Source organism: Poeciliopsis prolifica, unplaced genomic scaffold (genome assembly GCF_027474105.1).
Source record: "Poeciliopsis prolifica strain line A6 unplaced genomic scaffold, Auburn_PproV2 SCAFFOLD046, whole genome shotgun sequence".
NCBI lineage: Eukaryota > Metazoa > Chordata > Actinopteri > Cyprinodontiformes > Poeciliidae > Poeciliopsis > Poeciliopsis prolifica.
Window position 1 is genome coordinate 926,464 of NW_026562421.1, and position 20,912 is coordinate 947,375.

Sequence of the window (20,912 nt, forward strand, 5' to 3'; positions counted from 1 at the left end):
AGACGTAGATTAAAGTACAATATCTGAAGGTGTTATGGAACATTCGATTTATAATGTCAAAATTGAACTGGTCCTAGATTATTGCAGTTGGAGACTTTCCATATCCGTCAATGACATTGTTGTTCAGTCTAATACTGTGTTATTCTTAAAGATACAGGTGAAAATAAAACCGATAAAAACATATTGGCCAAATCATTTTAAATATTGGGATTTTGCACTGAAAAGCCTTCAGTGAAAAGCACTGAAAAGGATTAATATGCTCAGGTTTGCTCACCCAGGTATATGCTGCCTTTGGTGTTAACCATGAGGCTTTTGCCTTTAGATTGTCCATGCTGTTTGTCTCCTCCATCAATTTGGATGAAACCATCTTTTCCAACTCTGGAAGAAAAGGGAAACAACTGAGTTCAGACAAAAAACAGAAGAAAAGTGCAGGTATATTAAAGCATTAACTGACAGACAAAGCATTTCATGAAAAATCGGAGTGAAGTGTTGAAGATTAATCTTTCTACATCCAATGAAACTGAAGATACACACCTGGCTGCTGTGATCTTATGCCACTTTCCATCGTTGATGGCGGATGTTGATCTTATTCTTGCCTCTCCACTGCCCAGCTGGTAACTAGATATAATATAAATAATCATCATTACTGTAAAATACACCAACTTAAAATTATTTTAACCACATCATCTAGAGTTCAGCCAAACAAAAGGATTGTGGTGTAGAATCACCTGAAAACTAGGTGTCCGTTCTGTAGGCCAAGGCTGATAAAGTCCTTTCCTTTGCTATGTTCTCCAGGTACCTGAAAACAAACATGTGAAGTCAATAGAAGGGTATTTGTTTAGTTATTTAGTCCTATAAACTTCTGGCCCCTGACAAAGTGGCTTTTGGTAACTTTCCACATTAAGGGCTGTACTTTACTTATAACAAGCATGATGCAATATGTTGAGGGAACATTCCCCAAATGTCACAAAATCTTCCATAAAAAAACAAAAAAACAAAAACAGTGATGTGTCTTGTGTTCGAGTGGATACCTTTTCACTAGCATGCACCTTTCGCAAATTTCGTGCGCTTTTCGTCTCCTGAGGAAAATGGAGGGTGAGTTAATTGAAGCACATGCATGTATTTAGTGGTGTAAGACACAGCCGTTGATCTCAGCCAGCATGCCCAGCAAGGTCACAGCGTCAGCAGCAAATTAAGTTTACAATGCGATGACGATGATGATAAACAAATAAATAAGTAAGTAAATAAATAAATAAAAATGCAATATTTCGTAAGGATTATGCAAAGAAAACTGACATCAAATGTTATGAAAAAAATTATTGTGATGGTAACAATATTAAAATGAGGTAATCATTATGATTAACAGTGCAGGAGTTTTTAGGTAAAGTTAGGGGGGAGGGCGGTGAGCAGAAAATCTAATATTCTGATGAAAGTTGTCAGAGTTAAGGTGCAGCATCAGGTGAGGGAGGGGCAGGACTTACCACTCCCTGCCATAAGATCAGGCCCTCAGAGGAGCTGGTGTTAATTTCCATTTCTATTGTCTCTGGAGCATCATGGACACTAAAACAGATTAAATAATAATATTAACAATTTCTCATTTGGAAAAAAAAAATCACATTTATATACAAAGCCATAGTACATTTTTCATTGACATTATCTATGAAAAAGAGAGAAAAAAAAACATGTAAAAAGCGCTAAAATGAAGTTACCTTCTTGGGAAAATTGATTTAGGCAGGGCAATGTACCCGTCACTTTGGAAATGAGCTGCGTACAGATAGGGGGAATCTAGAGAGACATGAAAAAAAATGTTTAGGTTGAAGTTTATTCACAGCATTGTTATGGCTCCCTCTAGTGGTGAAAGGAAAGAGGACTCCATGTTTTGGTTGGTTTGGTTAGATACATTTATAGACAAAATGTATAATGCCATCAAAATCCCTTGACAGACAATTTTTTCTGTTAATGTTACTGAAAGTAAGACTGTATAACTTTTAGGAAAACAAATAAAATGTTATACCTCATACAAATACAGAGCAGAATACATTTTTTATGTTCCATTGTACATTTATAGGAATATTCAAGTTATAATTTAGTTTCGGTGAACAAATTTTCATTTGCATGAGGTAACAAGTTATTTATTTTCTCAAAAACTGCAAAGGCCCATGTTAAACTTGTATTTGTAATCCAAAACCACAATCCTGCATTTCACCTTATTTATAGAACTTATATGGAAATATGTCATTGCAAAGCTCCAGGATGCAGATATCAGTCATCAGCACATAATCACCATTCCTAACTGGTTGCATCATTTTTGACTTCTCACAAGGATTGCATCCTTGGCCAAACAGTTTGATGCTGATAGAAATTCTTATTAACTTTACAGCTTCAGCTACAGTTTTTTGTGGTGGGAATTTAAAATGAGTCTATAGTATTAGAAAGAAAAGCTAGCAGAAAACATCACTTTGTAGTTTTGATTGGTTTACAAGGCAGAACCGATGTTTTAAGAAGTACCGGTACTGCAAATCATTAGTCTTATATGCATATATAAGATTAATGATTAATAATAATGTTCTTATTATTCTTCTATATGATGTGCTGCTGCCTTTGCAGGAGCTATTGATGCAAAGGAGAAATTTGCAGAGACCTTTTAATGTCATAGCACCAAAGAAGCCACAGTTCATCAAGAATAATGACTTTGGAGGAAGTACCAGGACTGGATTGCAAAAAATGTATTTCATGAGACCCCTTTAGATTATGATAGACATAATGAAAATGTAGCATCCAGGGAAAAAAAGGTAAACACTTCCATAAATCCCTGTCATGCAGACATTGAAGTATCCCAAAACCATTTATGTTTGGGCTTGCCTCACTGCTATGAATGCAGAATGGAGGAAAAATCCAGGAGTAATTTGGTGATAAACACAACGGAACAACGTGTTGCAAGAAAAAACTGACTTGGGGATAAAAACATAAAAATTATATGTCCGCTATGTGCAAACTCACCAGACTGTAATCCCAGTGAGAACCTATTTCATAAAACTTGATGAATTATCCAATAATAATCATTTTAAATCTATTAAATGTTGATTATAGGACATTTAGACATCAGTTTACCCTAGAGATATACGACATAAGTTCAGATTTTATTGAAGCAGTAAAGTTTGTCAGTATCAAAACGTTTGGCCACGGTTGTGAAATAAACTTTGCAACAACTAAATGCATGTACAGCTAAATCATTCTGACAATAATCAGTTTTTCCACAGAAGACACCTGAAGTTATTAGTAGTAGTTTGACTGCAAACATTTCCACATGAAGAAGACTGAATGACATGACGTTGAGAGCTTCAAAGAGAACAAGTATATGGTTTGTCCAGAGTTGAGAGTTGAGCAGGCAGTTTGAAGCAACGAGACTTGTGAGTTGTGAGTAGGCATTTTACAGACATGAAAAAAAGGGGAATTCCATGATTCTGCCCTTTCCTGTAGGAAACTGGCAAGAGAACTCTGCTTCCTGTCCGCAGTCTGCTCCTTTTTATCTGCAAAGCACAATTCCCCTCTCCCAACTTTGAAATGCAGATAAGAGTTTCAGCTAAGGATTGAAGACAGACACATATTTTCTCTTTCCGTGTGCACGTGTGTTAAGAAAATGGACAGTTGAGTTTGAGCTTTGTTGGGACGCCGGGGCCCTCGAACTGAAGCCAGGGCCCTGTTAGTCTCGGTCATTTCAGGCAGACTCAACATTGAGATACTGTACCATTCGCCTCGCTGGTTTCTGAACTCCGCAGGGCCTCGGCGAAGCTGAAGACCTGGCCTGTGTGTAGGATACAGCCATGAGAGTGCAGAAAAATGGCATGCGCAGTCATTTAGGGTTATCTCTCCCAGCATGCTCTTCAGTGCTGGGAGTCACCAAAGAGCTCAATTTGGAGAAAATTCAGGCCATATAGGCTTCAAGTTTCCACCTTGGCTTTTTTGCTTTGATAATTATTACTTCCAGCTGATTTACAGATCAGCTGACATGTGTGCTGCATAGAGACACGTGTTGTGCTTCCAGGAAACCGTCAAAAACATGCAAGAACATATTTCACTTTTAAACCTGTGGCTTCGATTTGGTGTATTTAATAATTCAATGGTTAATGTCTTGTGAATACTTACTTTCCTCACAGCTGAGGCCTGTGTGTCCAGGCATGCATACACATTTGCCTTCAACACAAGTTCCTCCGTTTTGGCACTGGATGTCACTCTGGCACACAAATTTCACCACCTCACAACGTTCACCTGCAGAACCACAGACCAAGAGAGAGTCAGAGGAGAAAAGTTGAGTCATGCTCACTATGGCTTTAAGCCTGACCATGACATCCCTGGGAAAGGCATGTAAAGTACGCTGGAAAAAAAAATAATTCTAGTTCTATAATCTTTCACTTACAAAACATATGCAAATAAATGTATCTTAATTTAAATGTGCTTATGTAGCTGGTGATGCTGCCACTGCTGTTGCTTGCTGCTAAAAAGTCCAATCTTACTCTCACTTGACCAAAAGACACACTTCCAGTCAGACTGAGACAAATTGCAAGTTTATTTTTTGTTTTTGATAGAAGACAGAAGGTTCAATTGAAATACCTCTTGAACAACATATTGGCACATAGACAGTGGGGCTTCAACTAACATTTTAGTAATCGATTATTCTGATGGTTAATTGAATAATCAGATAAAAAAATGGTAAATTTTTTATCTGACCATTCGAGAAGTATAATCAAAACTTGTACTTCTCTTAATATTTCTTAAGGACACAGTCTCAGTGTCAGATGGAGCTGAATGGATATAAACTAATCTTTTCAAACAAGTTTTAAAATATTGTACAATACTGGAAATATTTCAAAAGGTGCAAATAGTCAAATAATTCAGTTCCTTTTTACGTAAGAAATTAAACCTTTCGTTGCAAAAAAAGGAATTCCATATTTGAAGAATGTTTTACCCACACATTGCTATGAAAATCCACTAAAAAATAAAAACCTGACTGCTGAACAGATCCTAGAAGTTGTATTTTAAGACACTGACCTTCAAATCCATCTTTGCACAGGCACTGGTACTCATACTCTGCATTGGACATGCAATCCCCACCGTTTAGGCAGGGTCGATGGTCACAGGGGCTGTTGTCCACACATTTGCTAATTGATTTGCTCTCTGTGAAGCTGTAGGACAAGTCCACCTTCTTGTTGTTAATGGAAACCTACAGTCGAGACGTAAACAAGTCTGATTTTCCACAACTAGAAAAATAACCAGCGACCTTCGTTCCGCTACTTCCAAACAGAGAATCCTCACCTCTCCGATGCAACCGTCAAACATCTGAGTGACATTTGCAGGTTTGGGCAGGATGTCCATGCTCGGCACTCCTCCCAGGTACATTGGAGTGTGGATATTGAGGCCCTGGGCCTTTCCTGGCGACATCCTCCTTTGCACTGGGCCCTGGTCCACCTTCAAGTGACCAGACCTCTTGTTTCTCTCAGCTACAACTCTGTGCCACTGACCCAGGGAGACTGGCTGAGGACTGAGAAGGACTGCCTGTCCTGGATGTCAAGGCAGATTAAAAACTTTTAAATATAAAAAAAATGCAAAAAGTATGAAATAACAAAAGTTCTTCTTCATTTGCAACACAGAACCTTTCAAAAGTATTCAAATTTCTTTTGCCTCCAATACTCGATGTTTACCTGTGCCGAGTTCATATCTGAACTCCACATGACCCTCCACCATTGAAACGGCCACAAAGTCCTCCACCTTGGTTTTTTTACCACCACAGAAGAACATCAGGCCATTCCTTTCCAGTGGTTTGAATTCCAGTTCAACACGCAGGTCATCATGGACAATAGTCAGGGGTGGGTAGGCTATGTAGGACTCATCCCCATCAAACAGTGGAGTCATCACCAGCTCACCTGGTAAGAATCCATTACAAATGTTTAAAAAAAAGAAAAGATTTTTCATGGATGGGACTGATGGAGACATGTTAGGAAAAATGAAGCCTACAGCTGGTTTTACCTTCCATGCATTTCTCTCCAAACTTGCCCAGATGGCAGCGACAGTCGTAGCCCAGACCATTCGGCCTGTTGATGCAAGTAGCATCGGGTCCACAGGCCTCTGAGGGAGCCATATTTGCAAAACGTTACAAACAGAAGTAATCCATCTTATTTAAGGTTTGAACTTTAAAAAATGTATACAAATGGATATTCTTTTTAATAGGCTCTATTGGTGATTCACATCCACCTGAGTGGCAATGTAGAGACGAGTGATGCTGGCAGTTGCTGCCTGTGAATCCTCGGGGGCAGGTGCACTTGTACAAACTGGTCTCTGAATCCTTACACCGTCCTCCATTCTATAAAATAAAATCAAATAAGTTGCAAGATGCAGAGTAACCAGATGTAGAGGATTTATTTAGATGATTTAAATTGACCTGGCATGGATAATCTTTGCAGGTGGGACAGTTTGTGACGCCAGTAGAGCTGCGGTCGAGGTTTTTAAAGATTACTTCCTCACCCTGGATGACCAGCTGACGAATACAGCCTGCGTTAAAATCATAAATAAATAAATAAATAAAATCACACGAGCGATAGCTTTCTTCATCCTGTGATAATCAAAGACAGTAAACAATATCTTACCCACAAAACCGGTCTTAATGCCAGCTGTTTTTACGATTGAGGTGTAGTTGGGGTAACCACCCACATGCAGCTCCTCATTCAGATCAAGGCCCTGGAACTTTCCCTGATGACCAGAGTACATTCAGTTTTAGCAATTTTCAGTTTGACTACTTTTGCATCTGGTATGCCTCAAGGCGTCATTCTAGGATTTACCTGTTTTAAATATTGATATTTTCTTTGAATTTTGATCTATTTGTCTTACAAAAATAAAAAGGTAGGGCTGATCAATATCAGAAAACATGCAGTTTTCAGTATTATTAATGAATAGCGTAATGATGATACACTACTCTACTCCTTATCACATGCACAATTTGTCCACTATTCTCTCTCTCTCTCTCTCTCTCTCTCTCTCTCTCTCTCTCTCTCTCTCTCTATATATATATATATATATATATATATATATATATATATATATATATATATATATATAGTTACCTAAAAAAAAGAAGCAAAAAAATTGTTCCCAGCATCACTTTTATTGTTATTGCAATAATAGCACAGAATACCGTGATAAAACTTTAACTCCATATTGCCCACCACTATCTCTGAACATAGTAAATTACCTGTGATTTTCCACCGATGGGCTCCCCGCCGTCCACAGTGATATAACCCTGAGTAAGGTTGCGAAACAGCTCCACTGTGTGAAACTCTCCAAGTTTAATGGGGTTGGGGTCACGAATGGTGGCCATGCCAGAGCCCACATCAAACCTGGGATGAGACATAATTCTTGAATTACTTTTATCATCAACAATGGTCCTCATTATGCAATATTTCAAGCCCTGACCTGAACTCCAAGCGTCCACTCACAAGTCCCAGAGAGATGAAGTCGGCTCCTGTTGTTCTTCTCTGGCCGTTGTAGAGGATCATGCCTGCCACGGGCGAAACAAAAGAAATCAGCAAAAATAAACACATAGCAGATCCTGATGGTGTCCCTTTGATAACATCCATCCTAATAGGTCCAAAACTCGTCAAAGTGTTTTAAGAGGAGAATAAAAAAACTCTCACCCAAAACAACTGTAAATTTGTTCTTGCTCAAGGAATGTAATATTCTATATTGAATATGAGAGACTTATTAGGATAGATATTCTTTGGGATTTTGCCCATCACAGCTGGATGGTGAAGCAGCATGCCAGGGAGTCACAGCTTTAAAGCAAAACAAAGCCATGTCAAAAACTGCTGTCAAATCACTGGGCTGCAAAATACAACTTGCTGAATCATAATGCAAATTTGCTATTTTTCTTCCATCACATGCTGGAAATTCACATGCATAATATGAGCGGTGCATTCTCATGGAGAAGGCATGAATATCCATTGTGTTTGTTACTGGAGGGAGAAAAGATGCAACAGAAACAAAAATCTGTTCAAGGCAAGTTGGCAGAAAGTAAATGAGAAAAACATCAGTTTTTTCTGAAATCTTTCACTATTTTGTTGTCACCTCACACACACTGAAATGTTGAGAGTGCCTGAAGAATTTTTAATTAAGATTAAATTTCTTCTGAACTAATAGATTCTCCAGCTTGATCTGTGGAGCCCTCTTGTCATGTAGGAGTGGGGGAGATTTTGATGTGCAAAATGTGAGACAATGTTTTAATGAATACATCTAAGAAAAAAAGGAACAAAAAACACAAAACACTTTCTAATACTGATTAAAAAAAGGCAAAAGTTCCACTGACAGATTTTTGACACTTATAACATTTTCTCCATGTTAAAAGTGAAATATTATGTTGTTGAAAAGTTACTGGGCCGCTAGTTTTGTCCTGTTTCATTTGGACTAAGATATTTGCACTACAAATCAGAACAGAAATACTTATGATTTGTGTTTTTTGCACTTATAATTCTACACTGGATTTCTTTGAAGGATGATGGCTAAAAACAAAAGGTGAAAGATTAATACTTGTTTATTTTGCTATGTGTGGTTTTAAATTTTTGCTTTTTGCTGTTGGACACATTTCTAAATCTGTTTTCTCTCTCTCTGATGTAAATGCAGTAGCTCTTCCCTAATTTCTTTCCCTTTATTTTGTGGATTTGTAATAATGACTGAAAACATTGCTCATGCATCATGTTGCATTTCTCTTGCACAGCCCATAAATCAGCTCTGAGCATGATGGGGAAAAAAATCTAGTGCAGGCAGAAAGCATAGTGCTGCCAACAACAGCCTTGACTTCCTGAGACTCACCAGCATACAATATGAGACCTTCCCACCCCAGGGGTGAGGCAGGAGGGAGGAAAAGGAGGAACACAACATCCAGTGAAATTACATATGAGACAAACCATATTACACAAAAGTACCAAGTATGCAATTTTTAAAAAATTTATAAAATCTAAATTAATACATTTTATAATTGAAATACTACGATTTAGAGAAGTACACTCTTACCATCAACATTATCAGGTCTGAAGTTTATCTTTATGTTGAAAGCCTTGTAGGCATTTTTAATGGTGGGCAGTGTGAGGTACGACACAGGTTCCTGGGCAAAGTATGGCATCACTCTCTCTGAAAAAAATACATCACAGTGAGACACCAATAGTCCTGTAGTTGAAGGTGCCTCTGTGACGCACTATTCACTTCTCGCACTCACCATGGACTTCAAGATTGGTGAAAGCTGCCACTTTGCCGTGCTCGTTAGAGGCGGTGCAGATGTATGTGCCGGAGTCCTCGTGGGTGACCTGAGGAACTGTCAGCACGTTGGCTTCCTGGAAGCACTTAGGAGGAAGTTCTCCTTCCGACTTGGAAAAGGAAAGTAGGAAAAAAATGCAGAAGGGCGACATCCAACAGGTAAACAAACAACTGTGATTTAGTCTGGAAGGAACCTCTTAAAATATTTTAGCTACCATCTATAAGAATCAAAACAGGAAGTTGAGTTGCCAGCTTCTCTTCTGGCTTTTGTGCCACCATAAATAATTTTCAACCATTCAATCGTGGCTATGGACAAGCCCATCCATCCATTTGGATTTATGTTTTACTCTCCAGAGGAAAAAATGGTTGTAAATAAAATAGCTTAGATCTCTAATGTCACAATTTTGGTCTAGTTTCACGTAAACCAAAAATAGTTGGCAATATTTTATGTTTTTGCAGTTTGAGTTACAGTTTTTTCTCCCAACTGTTGCCATTTATGTCAAGAGCGTTGAAAGGGGAACCGGGGACCATTTGAGGTCACTGAACTGATTTTATGTGGCACACCCCAACCACAATTCAAGAATAAATTAAACTAATTAGGACAAAACTACAACTTTTAATCAAAATCTGCTTACTGATTGCTTTTCATTTAGCAAATAAATTAAAAATAGTTTAATTAAAATAGTTCATGCCTAGTTTTAGGTTAAAAAAAAAGAAAAAAAAAGAAACATTTTGGGTAATTTTAGTTTTTAGATCACCTGACACAAAGTTTGGACAACTCTCTTCTGTACAGAAGGTCAAACACAGCACACTCTACACTGGAAAAACTGTTAAATGCCAGAAATAAATGTTTCCCTATTATAACAAAACAAGTTAAAATAAAACAAACCACTGAGTCCCAAAACAGTTCAAATAAAGTTGTGGCAACAAGAAATGTGGGTAGCATTAGTTACCTTTGTCCACTTGATATCAGGGACTGGATATCCTGAAGCCAAGCAGGGCATGACTGCATCAGACCCAACGGTCACCTCCTTTGTTTCTGGCAGTGCAGAAATTTGCGGAAGAGCTGAGAAAGCAGACCAATGATTAAATTATGATTATAGTACTGATTGTACAGGATTTCTGCAGGCTTCACCAACTCACATTTATGTCTTCTTAAAACCTTTAAAAACCACTATGAATAAGATGTAAGAGTTATATCACAACATAAATGTACAAAGCAATACTTTTTTTCAGGAGACCAAAACTGTTAAATTTCTGTAGTCTTTTAGCTAAAGAGCTGTTTTGGGTTGTTTTTGTGAATGGTATCCAACCAGCTGTTGATAAATTTATACATTCCCATGATATATGCAAAAGGTTAGTTAGAAAGCTAGCATGTGTTAGCAGCTTGTTATAGATAGCCTTAAAAACTTTGAGAAACAAAATGTATTATTGAGGTGCAACTCAATCATTTGTCTAATACAAAAGCCGCACAACATAGTCACGATAAAACTTAAGACCTGTGATGAATGTATTTATGGCAAACTAACATTTTCTTGAAACAAATCAAGACATTTTAAGGCCTTAATTTTACATGAATGAATTCAAGACTTATTAAGAATGAGTGGACACCGTGAATACATAAGAACCTGAATTGTAAGAATAATTTATACTTAAATGCATATCTGCATGGACGTTTCTATGATAAAAAAGATTGTTTATTATTACTCACACTGGACGTTGAGCAGCACTTGAGACTGAACTGAGCCTACGTCGTTGGTGGCTGTGCAGCGGTAATGGCCGGCGTCTGCCTCGGTCACCTGACTGATTCTCAACATGCCGTCCTTCACCATGATGTGTGATGGAAGTGGGCCTCCAACTTTACTCCACCTGACTGTGGGCTCTGGATCACCGACAGCATGGCACTCAAACTCCACAGCGTTCCCAATCATCACGGTCTGCATTGAGGTTCGTACATTAATCATCACCTTTGGCAGAGCTGCGGAAAAGAAGAGAAATGTGGACTAAATAAATAAAGCAAATGGAGCTGTACAGATATTTACGAATACGGGAAAACTTTGTCTTCAAGGTTTTGAGCTATTCCAGATAGCTTCTTCTTATCTGAGCTATTTCTGTAAACAGAACCTTGAAGGCAAACATTATCCGTTAACTTTATAAACAGCAGGATGTTTCAAACCTTGAATGGTTAGTCTCGCAGTGTCCTGTGCTTGACCATATGCACTTGTTGCTCTGCAGATGTAAACACCTTCATTGCCCTGCTCCAAGTTTTCAATTCTGCAAGGAGAAGTTGCATTTCAGATATCCACTTAAAAAACTACACCTCATGTGCTTTTCCTGCAAGAAAAATTACATTTTGCCCAGTTACAGCCACAAACTCCAATAAATTTCATTTATATTTCATTACAAAGTAGAACATAGATGTGAAGTAGAAGATATGTTGTTATAATTTTAACATTAAAAGGTAAATATATCCAAAGTGACATAGACTTCTAGCTGTTTCACCATGACGCCCCTAAATAAAAACCAGTACACCCCTTTAAAACACCATTTTAAACAGCATAATTTTGTGAGTTCGCTTTCCTTCTGGAATAAAACTTTGATTTTGGAAAGATGGATGGCACTAAAGACATGAAAAACCTGAAAGCAGATTGGTTAGTCTCAAAAGAGCTGAGCCGGGAATGAAAGTTAACCCTCCAGCAAGGCAACAACCTTAAGCTTACCACCAGGGCTAAAATAGAATAGATTGAATCAAATTATGCTTGTGTACTGCAAAGCATTCATTTATGGAAGTTGAATAGTAGGTATTAACTCATGTAAATTAAGATGTACACAACTCTTCTTACATTTTTATCTGTAGATAATGTGGGAAACCCATGAATGATTTTCCTTCCTTTAGCATTTATGTACTATGTTTTCTTGGTTTATCACAGAAAATACTAATAAAATAAATTGCAGTTGTAACAGGACAAAATATAAATAAGTTTATTTGGAATATTTTTGTATTTTTAAATGAATAATGACATGTGATCAACTGAGAAGACGAAACATGCTTTACGGTGTTTGTACGGCCACCTTTAGTTTAACTTCTGCCTTATCCGCTAAAGGAGAGTTAGTCACCTGAGAACACCGTCCTTTATGTCGTGGTTTGGAGGCAAGGCTCCTCCTTCCTTCAGCCATTCAATCTTGGTATGAACTCCTCCAGCTGCAGAGCAGGTGAACTCCACAGCGCTGCCCTGAGCTTTCACCTCAACCTGGGGTGAAACACGCACCGCCAGCGGTGCTGCAAGGGGAAAAGACACAGACAAGAGTGGAATAATTCAGATTGTTGACATAAATCAATCCTGCATTGGAATAAGCAGCAACTTACATCTGACTGTGACTTTAGCAACTACTTCGCTGTTGCCAACTCTGTTGCTGGCCACACACTTGTAGCTCCCAGCATCCTCAGAAGTGGCCAGGTCGATCTGCAGATCGCCTTCACTGGCCTGAGCTCTGGAAGGCAGGACACCATCCAGTTTGGTCCAAGTGTAGGTCAAGGGAGGAGTACCATGGGCCAGGCATTGCAACCTGATCACCTCTCCGACCCGCACAGCCACGTCATCGGGCACCGATGTGGCATAAGGAGGAACTGCAAAGTCAGAAAAAGAAAAAAAAAACATTAAAAAATTTTGAAATCTATTGATTATCAACATGCTGATATTATACTTCTAAAGCTAAAGACACATTCAGGGCATTCAGAGAGGCAACACTTAGCAGAGCATTTCATTTTGCACTGATGCTTTATTGTATTTTATTTAATATGTAGTTACTCTTTCCATGTTATGAAATCAATTTGCATCAAAGTAAATCTGAGTAACTTTGAAAAGATCAATACAATATTTCTCAGTAAAAAAAAGATGCACAAAAGGCACTCACTCTCCACTTCTAGCATGATGGTGACTTCACTAGTTCCCATGTTGTTTGTGGCACTGCAGATGTATTCTCCAGAGTCTTGTCGACCGACAGATTGCAGCACCAAGCTGTTGTTCACCACCTTGTGCCTCCAAGGCAGTGTGGAGCGCAGTTTGGACCACTTAATCACCGGAGAGGGAAATCCTACAAAATATAAATACAGAAAACTAAAAAAAGACTTTACAAAAACTAATATATATTTTAGTTTATGTTTTCATTTATTTTTTATTTCACAACTAAAAGTTGAAATTGCACACAAAACACATTTAAAAGTTTTGGTTTCTGTTACCGTAGACATCACAGCGCAGAGTCGCAGTCTGTCCCTCCACCACCACCATGAGTGGCTCAGGAACCAAGGCTCTCGGCACTGAGGGCATTTGAGATCCTCCCTCTATGATCACTTCTACTCTGGTCTCAGTGGTTCCCTCAGTGTTACGAGCCACGCAAACATACGTCCCACTGTCTTCTGGACGGGCAACAAGAATCTACAACATCAAAACAAAAGTGGTGAAACTACACTACATAAACTGAGCAGTAGAGTCTAAGAGTTTGCTGATTGGTGGAAAGCTGGATGTGTAAAGAGCACCACGAAAAAGGAACCAGAGGCCCTGTTAAAGACCAAGCTTATTCAAAATGCAATGATAAGCATTGATTTCATTCTATTTGCCAGATGAACTTGTAGAATAAAGTCATTTAAAATGTTTTGATATGACCTGATAATGTACCTGCATGACTGCGTTGGAGTCCATGGGTACAGGACTGGTCAGGGTGATCTTCCGGTTGTTATCCAGTCTGTGCCATGACACTGAAGGGCGGGGTTCTCCTGAAGCTTGGCACTCCAGGTTAATGGGCTCACCCACCCTGACCCGAAGGGGCCCAACAGGGGTAACAATGGCCCCTGGAGACTCTGATGGTACAAATATACAGTATTTGGCCACTGGAGGGAACCGTTCCATTAAGAATACATGACTGAAAATTTTACCTTTAACAAGCAAAGACACTATGGTTTGAGTGATGCCAAACGGATTGCTCGCCACACAGCGGTAGGCTCCGTGGTTTATTGGGCGAGCGTTGACGATGGTGATAACAGAGCCATCAGAGTTAACTCGGACGTTATCTACAGAAAACAGACGGCAACCAAACATCACACAGGATACAGCACAGGCTGGAAACACACCAGAAATCCAAAAAGGAGGCATTTAGAGATGATTGTGGGCATAAACGTTGAAAGGATTTGAATTCAGATAGCACTTTTCTTATTACACTCACACCGGAGCCACATTCACACACAAACGAGCACACACAAGTTATATGCAGATTGAGAGAAAATCTGAGGTCCAGCTCAAGGGACCATCAACATGTGACAAGAGAAAGCTGGAATTTAACCTACAACCTTTCAAATGCAGCTCTACTCACTCAGTAACAGTCAGCCTGTAAAGGACAGATTGATTAGTTTGTTCTGCCAAAAAACTAAAGAAAATACTTAAACAAAGCAGATAGGTTAAAAAGAATAAAATTTATTGAATCCTTTTAATAAAGGAATTTCAAAGAAATGATTTTAACCCCAATATTGAGGTTGCAAAATACTGAGAGATCTTTCCAAACATTACATCAGACTACAGCAACTTTTTCCTCACTCTTTTTTTACAACATTGGTTGAGTTCACTGAGGTTGTGTTCATTTGTTCCTTCACAACCCCACAGCTCTCTGAAAATTTTAGCGCTGCATTTTAATTCAAGTTAGCTAAGGTTTGTACTTTAATTAGGCCATCGCAGTAACTTGAAATGCTATTTTTAGTGGATTATCAAAAAAAGCAATGACAGCTCCAGCTCCTCCAGAATGCTGCTGCTCGAGTCCTAACTAAAACAAAAATAGATCAGCATATCAGTCCAGTTCGAAGATGCCTGCACTGACTGCCTGTTGCTCAACGAATAGAATTTAAAATCTCCTTAATAGTTTACAAAGCACTTCATAGAAACCCAGACTATGTTTCTGATCTTCTTTTACCCTATATACCACTGAGACCTTTAAGATTATCAGAATCAAACCTACTAGCTATTCAGAGAGTCAGAACTAAACATGGTGAAGCAGCTTTTAGTTTTTATGCTCCAGTGCTCTGGAATAAGCTTCATACTCATTGTAAGACTGCCCCTTCCTTGAGTTTATTTAAAACAAGGTTAAAACCCTTCTTATTTGAAGTCGTCTACTCTTAAATTTTTTCGTAGGTTCAGTTTAAGCTTCCTCCTGTCACATGTCAATGTGCCTCTGGGCAAGGCACTTAACTCCAAGTTGCCTACTGATCTGCGTATTGGTGTATACAAACTGCTAAGATATTAATGAACAGCTGTGTCTGCATTCGATGACTACTTCTTGAAATAAATTACATTCAATATATCTTCACATTGATGTAATTTAGTAATATATAGATAAAAACCTACAACCTTATTTATGTAAAGCAAACAACTGTTATCTTTAATTTATCTTTAATCTATATTTGGCCCCTGTGCCAAATATAGATTTGATATGTTCTAGATATGTTCAGTGAAAGTAAAGACTGGCAACAGCTCTCGATTCTCTAAGGTCATTGCCAATGTCTTCCCTTCGTGGCATTGTGTTAGCACACGTCTGTTTGCTCCAGTAATGTGCTAAATCTCCTGCTTTTATGGGGCAGGTCACACATGTTAATGATCATTAACTCAAGTGAATTTGATTATCAGCATCTGGTTGCAATATTTCAAAAATCAAAGAGGGTGGACTTTTTCCACACAGTTTTTCCATCTTGGCTTTTTTATTGTTTAATAAATACTGGCAGTTTGAAATCTGTTGTGTATTTTTACGTATTTTAAACAACTTTAAAACTGCTACAGACCAGATCTTTTTTTTACGATGATCTGACAAGAAAACCTTGAATTGAAAGAGAGCGTACTTTCATTGACCTGCTCTGTTCTTTTCCAGCAGCGTGGGCTCGGTTGTTACCTGGCAGAGGCTGGTTGTTGGCAAGTTTCCACTCCAGCCTGACCGGCTGGGCTCCACTGTACACCTGGCATCTGAAGCTGGCTGACTCCCCGACACGCACTGCAGAGCTGTGGGGCTCAACGCCGATGATGGGACTCTGTAGGCCTGCAGCAGAAACCAACAGTTTGGAATCTGGATCATTTTTAATTAAACAGACGGTCTTTGATATGAAAGCAGTGTTTTTTGTTTTGTTTCTTTTGTGTGAGAAATAAATCCCATGTTGAGCGTGGCCACTGGCAGCTCCTTCAGGGAGTGAATGAGGATGAGATCATGGGACAGCAGCAAGGAAAAACATTCAATCCTGAGGTCACAAGTGAGAAGAGGAAAAGAAGTGAGGATGTGTGAGCAACTCCCTGCAATCTAACGCCCTGACCTTAAATCGACTTTCCCTGCTGCTCACTGATCTGGCCTTGTGTAATATTCCAAATAGAAAGGTCTGTTGGGTTTATTGAAACTGTCTCACTTCAAGGGCAGCTAAGTGTAGTTACATTAAACACTTAGAGAAGATCAAAAAGCCTCTGCTCGCCTGAGAAGCAGGATAATAAATATATGCCCTGCAGGAAAAACTCAAGTGTTAAACATCCTTACGTGAAGAAGATGAAGTGACAGAGACGGAGACAGAGGCTTGATGGACCGGGCCTGAGCTCCCTGCTCCCTGTACCCGACAGATGTACTCTCCCGAGTCCTCTGAAGTGGCGGAAAGGATACGAAGCTGATTGCCAACAATCTGCAGATGGGAAATGGACAAAATGTAAAATATTACCTTGGAAAAATTTTAATTCATTGAAATATTTATGTGTTAAAGACTGATTTATTATTGGTTATAGCTGTTATTGAAATAGTTTTAAGACTTTACTGTTAGCCTGCAACAAATGTTGCAAATTAGAAATATTGCAATTTTGCAGTGTAAAAAAGAAATTTAACTTATATGAATAGTCTTTGTTTTTTTTTCTAAGCATGTGAACTTCTGTTTCTGAGCGTTTCACCACTGGAAATAAAGAAACCACAAACCAGTGCCAAATTCTCCAATCTAAATAAGCGTATGTGGGCAGTGGAGGATCAACAAGTCTGACCCAACTTAAAGGGTCAGACTTGAACATTTTTGGGGGGAATGAGGGAAGGAGCAAAATCACATATAATTTTTTGTTCCTCACAAATAAGAACATTTGAGAATGAATGATAAGATACCTGATTAAACAGCAAAGTCTGCTGGGCTACAAGTTGAAAACAAGATTGTGCATATAAGTCATATTTAGGCAAATTAAAGCGCAGATATTTTTATGAAAACCTGATGGTTGGCAGAGAAGTGTCCGCTGGCTCTCGTCCAGATGACCCTGGGGGGAGGATTTCCTGGAGGAAAGCAGTTCAGTTCCAGAGTCTGACCCTCTTGGACATCAGCGATAGACGGCTGGATGGTGACAACAGAAAAGGAATGCTCTGCTGCTTGAACAAAAACAAGAAAATTAGCCAATCTGACAGTGTTTTTATAGCCATATAAAAACATTGTTGATGACGTTACATGTTTGAAAAATGTAACGTGACAAAATGAATCTGAAGTCATCTCACCTCTGAGAACAGTGACCCGAATTGGAGCACTGTTTGAGCCGACGCTATTGCTACCAACGCACATGTAAGTGCCAGCGTCGGAGAGTTTAATGTTAGGGATGAAGAGAGTCCCAATGTCGGTGCGGTCCGTTTGGGCCTGAGAGGAGAAAAACATAGCAGTCTGAAAAACAAATATTTAAGGGTTTTTTGTGTTTTGACAGAAAGTGAAGCACTCACCTTCCCAGTCTCTGGATACATTACAAATATAACATTGCCAACAAGATGACATAACTACTACTAGCGACACAAAATGCACTATGGTGCAGACTTTTCAGACAGGACAGAAGCTGTTATTGAAACAGTTGGATCATTGTTTGTGATTTCGGTGTCATTGCCCCGAGTGACAAAAGGATTTGATAAAGCCTGGCCATTATTTACACAGTGATCGGTGAAGTTAGAGCAGTTACTTTGTGATAGTAAGAATTAAATTTAACAGAGATGCACTGAGAAATTGACTTATGACTGTAGTCAGATGATTTTCAACTCATAATTCTTTTCTTATCAGTAAATGTACAGAAACTGAGAAATTGTAAACTTCTAGCAACTGCAACACTCTTCTGTGTGGAAGTTATTGAAAGAAAAAGACTCAAACGTAGCCACTTCTAGTTTCCGTAATGTATTTAAATACCAAGTCAGAGAAAACACCAAATATGTTTAAAAGGAAACTGTACTTTCTGTGACATGTCATAGAAAACTGTAATGTTAGCAGCGAGAGAAATGGCTGAAAATATACAGCAAAGTTGCTGTTGTTTTATCTCATGAGCTCATAGAACAGTGTGGTTTTTTTTTAAATGCTTGCAGCATTTTGCAAATCTAACATTTAAGGCAAGGACTGCATCTCCAGTGCAGACCTTACCAGTACAGAAAAGTTGCGAGTTAGAAGTTGCAACTTTACAGATTTCCAGAAAAAGATCAAAAAGACATGCTAAATTTGATTAAAAAAAACAAACAAACAAGAATTTAATGGCTAATGGCTTTAGCCAATTTCAAAGGAAATTGGCTAAAGCCGAAAATCAGAAATTAGCCACAAACCTCTGATCAGTGCATCTCTGTAATTAATCGTTTTATAATGTGTATATCTATGATTGATACTTATTTTTTAAACTGAAGGAATTAGGACAGTTTTGATTATGCAAGGTGAACTCTGAATCAAAGGTTAGTTAACATTACAAAGCAGGTTGTGGCAATAAAATCCCAGCAGCAGGTCGAAATATTTGGCATCAAAGAACAAAAAAACTGAACCAGGTCCATTGACTATATTAACTTTCCAAGCTAAAGAACAACTGCACCTGTTTTGAACTCCTGCACTCCAAGTCAGTGGCTGCAGTTAATTTTTTATGAAGCTTTGATCACATCAGAGTGGAAAGGATTCAGCAGGGTCACAGTCTGGGGACGGATTACTGTACTGTGGGAGGGGGCCAATGTCGTGGCATCCATGGACACAGCTGCTTAGCTGCAGCCAAATCAACCGTGTAGGACGCTAAAGCAAGCAGTGTTCGAGGCGGGTCGTGCCTCAATGTGCGTCTGAGCCCATTGACGAGTTTTCAAAGCAAGCCGTTTGCTAGAGCATACAGAATTTCTGCGTGGTCGCACGGCACCGCCCAGCCCGACTTCCCCATGGGAAAGGCTGACACAACCCAGTCGCTCTCTGAGGCAGAACTAAACAGGCCTTGTCGAGCAAAGAAGGGCCACACTGAACCCGGAACAGCACAAACCCGTTTGAGGCTGCAGCCGCGCACAGAGCAAAACGTATTTCAAAATATAAGTCCGTGCACAAAATATTAGTACTTCTTAACCCTTTTCACATTTTACCTTTCAATTATAAACTTCATTGTATTTCATTGAAATGTCATGTGAAAGTAGTTTATATTTGTGAGAAAGGAGACAATCTAGTTATTAAGTCCAATTTTGCAATTTTCCACAAGCCAGATAGGAGGTAAGCGAAACATGAAGAAGAAGCTGCTTTAATGTCAGACAAGACCAGAACTGACTTTTGTTTGCCTATACAAAATATGAGTTGTGCAAAACTGACACTGCAGGTTGTCGCAGCATCATGGTAGAAAACCTGATTCTAACATCTTAAGAAAAAAACTTGAGAGCAGGGCAGAGGTTTATCTCCTTCAGACATCCCACAACTGCTCTTTATAACTTTGGATAAAAATTAAAAGGAACCAGTTAATGTTCTTAATTACAAATATAATAACAAATGAAGATTTTTAAAAGTTGTTCAATTTTAGAATGACACTAAAAGTACTATTGACATTTTTCTTAGTTCTGTTTCCTTGGAAGGCATCTATACACCTTTTCAAAGTGGCAACATTATGTATTTTCCAGGCATATAGTTGCATTTTATAGCACAATGATGCTAACTTCAGTAGTGTTAACAATGCAAATATGTCTTAAAAGTAATCTAACATTGTAATTTAACACCTGGAAATTGGGCCTCTGTCTCTTTAAGCAAGTGCTGCTCTTTATGAAACTCTGGCTTCAGGAAGTTATCACAACATTGCTCCTCTTTTGACCCTTTAGCCACAATTTTAATCAGCGTTGCACTGAGAAGAAAGACATAATTTCACTATCTGCATAGGTCCAGCAGGTGTTTGCTTATTGCTGCTGGGGGAGTCACAAGGGACGACTGTTCTGTGAGGGGGAATCCCAGAAGCTTCGAAACTGTAGCTCTGAGGAGGAGCTATGATGTTGCACAGCTGATTGTTTGCCATTGGAGATTAAAAAAATGTTCAAACATGGATGAAAGAATCAAAGAAACATTTCAGATTTGTTTTGAGGGAATAAGATTATAACATAATCTAAAGCCCAAAAAAGTCAATTTTACATAATATTGCCCCTTTAAAGAAATGACCATCCTCTTTTGTCTTTATTTTAAATCCTAAAAACAAAGAAAGAAAAAAAACTCAGTGGTTCTCTGAAAAATTAGAAGAGATTTCTCAAATTAGATAACTAGCTAAAAAGTTTTCTTTCTTCAAAAAGTTATGTGACAAAGTTTTCTTTGGCTGGCTTGAGAACAAAAAGTCTCCTTAGGATGT

General features: G+C 38.7%; 1 protein-coding gene across 2 annotated transcripts in view; it reads right to left on the reverse strand.

The window, feature by feature from the left end:
- Positions 1–20,912, reverse strand: part of hspg2 (heparan sulfate proteoglycan 2) — a 111,944-nt gene that overhangs the window by 3,118 nt on the left and 87,914 nt on the right. For both annotated transcript variants that reach the window (XM_055057004.1, XM_055057005.1), the window contains 33 exons: positions 17,830–17,965; positions 17,552–17,703; positions 16,852–16,990; positions 16,225–16,368; positions 14,231–14,365; positions 13,974–14,155; positions 13,538–13,733; positions 13,213–13,392; positions 12,665–12,925; positions 12,415–12,577; positions 11,474–11,571; positions 11,009–11,275; positions 10,251–10,363; positions 9,260–9,407; positions 9,058–9,174; positions 8,857–8,874; positions 7,465–7,549; positions 7,244–7,388; positions 6,642–6,744; positions 6,437–6,546; positions 6,250–6,358; positions 6,025–6,123; positions 5,700–5,921; positions 5,314–5,558; positions 5,050–5,221; positions 4,147–4,269; positions 3,749–3,805; positions 1,710–1,785; positions 1,482–1,560; positions 1,032–1,079; positions 729–799; positions 535–618; positions 275–378 (listed from right to left, as the gene is read on the reverse strand). In XM_055057004.1, the coding sequence (XP_054912979.1) occupies positions 275–378; positions 535–618; positions 729–799; positions 1,032–1,079; positions 1,482–1,560; positions 1,710–1,785; positions 3,749–3,805; positions 4,147–4,269; positions 5,050–5,221; positions 5,314–5,558; positions 5,700–5,921; positions 6,025–6,123; positions 6,250–6,358; positions 6,437–6,546; positions 6,642–6,744; positions 7,244–7,388; positions 7,465–7,549; positions 8,857–8,874; positions 9,058–9,174; positions 9,260–9,407; positions 10,251–10,363; positions 11,009–11,275; positions 11,474–11,571; positions 12,415–12,577; positions 12,665–12,925; positions 13,213–13,392; positions 13,538–13,733; positions 13,974–14,155; positions 14,231–14,365; positions 16,225–16,368; positions 16,852–16,990; positions 17,552–17,703; positions 17,830–17,965 (4,381 nt within the window). The remainder of the gene's footprint in view (positions 1–274; positions 379–534; positions 619–728; positions 800–1,031; positions 1,080–1,481; positions 1,561–1,709; positions 1,786–3,748; positions 3,806–4,146; positions 4,270–5,049; positions 5,222–5,313; positions 5,559–5,699; positions 5,922–6,024; positions 6,124–6,249; positions 6,359–6,436; positions 6,547–6,641; positions 6,745–7,243; positions 7,389–7,464; positions 7,550–8,856; positions 8,875–9,057; positions 9,175–9,259; positions 9,408–10,250; positions 10,364–11,008; positions 11,276–11,473; positions 11,572–12,414; positions 12,578–12,664; positions 12,926–13,212; positions 13,393–13,537; positions 13,734–13,973; positions 14,156–14,230; positions 14,366–16,224; positions 16,369–16,851; positions 16,991–17,551; positions 17,704–17,829; positions 17,966–20,912) is intronic.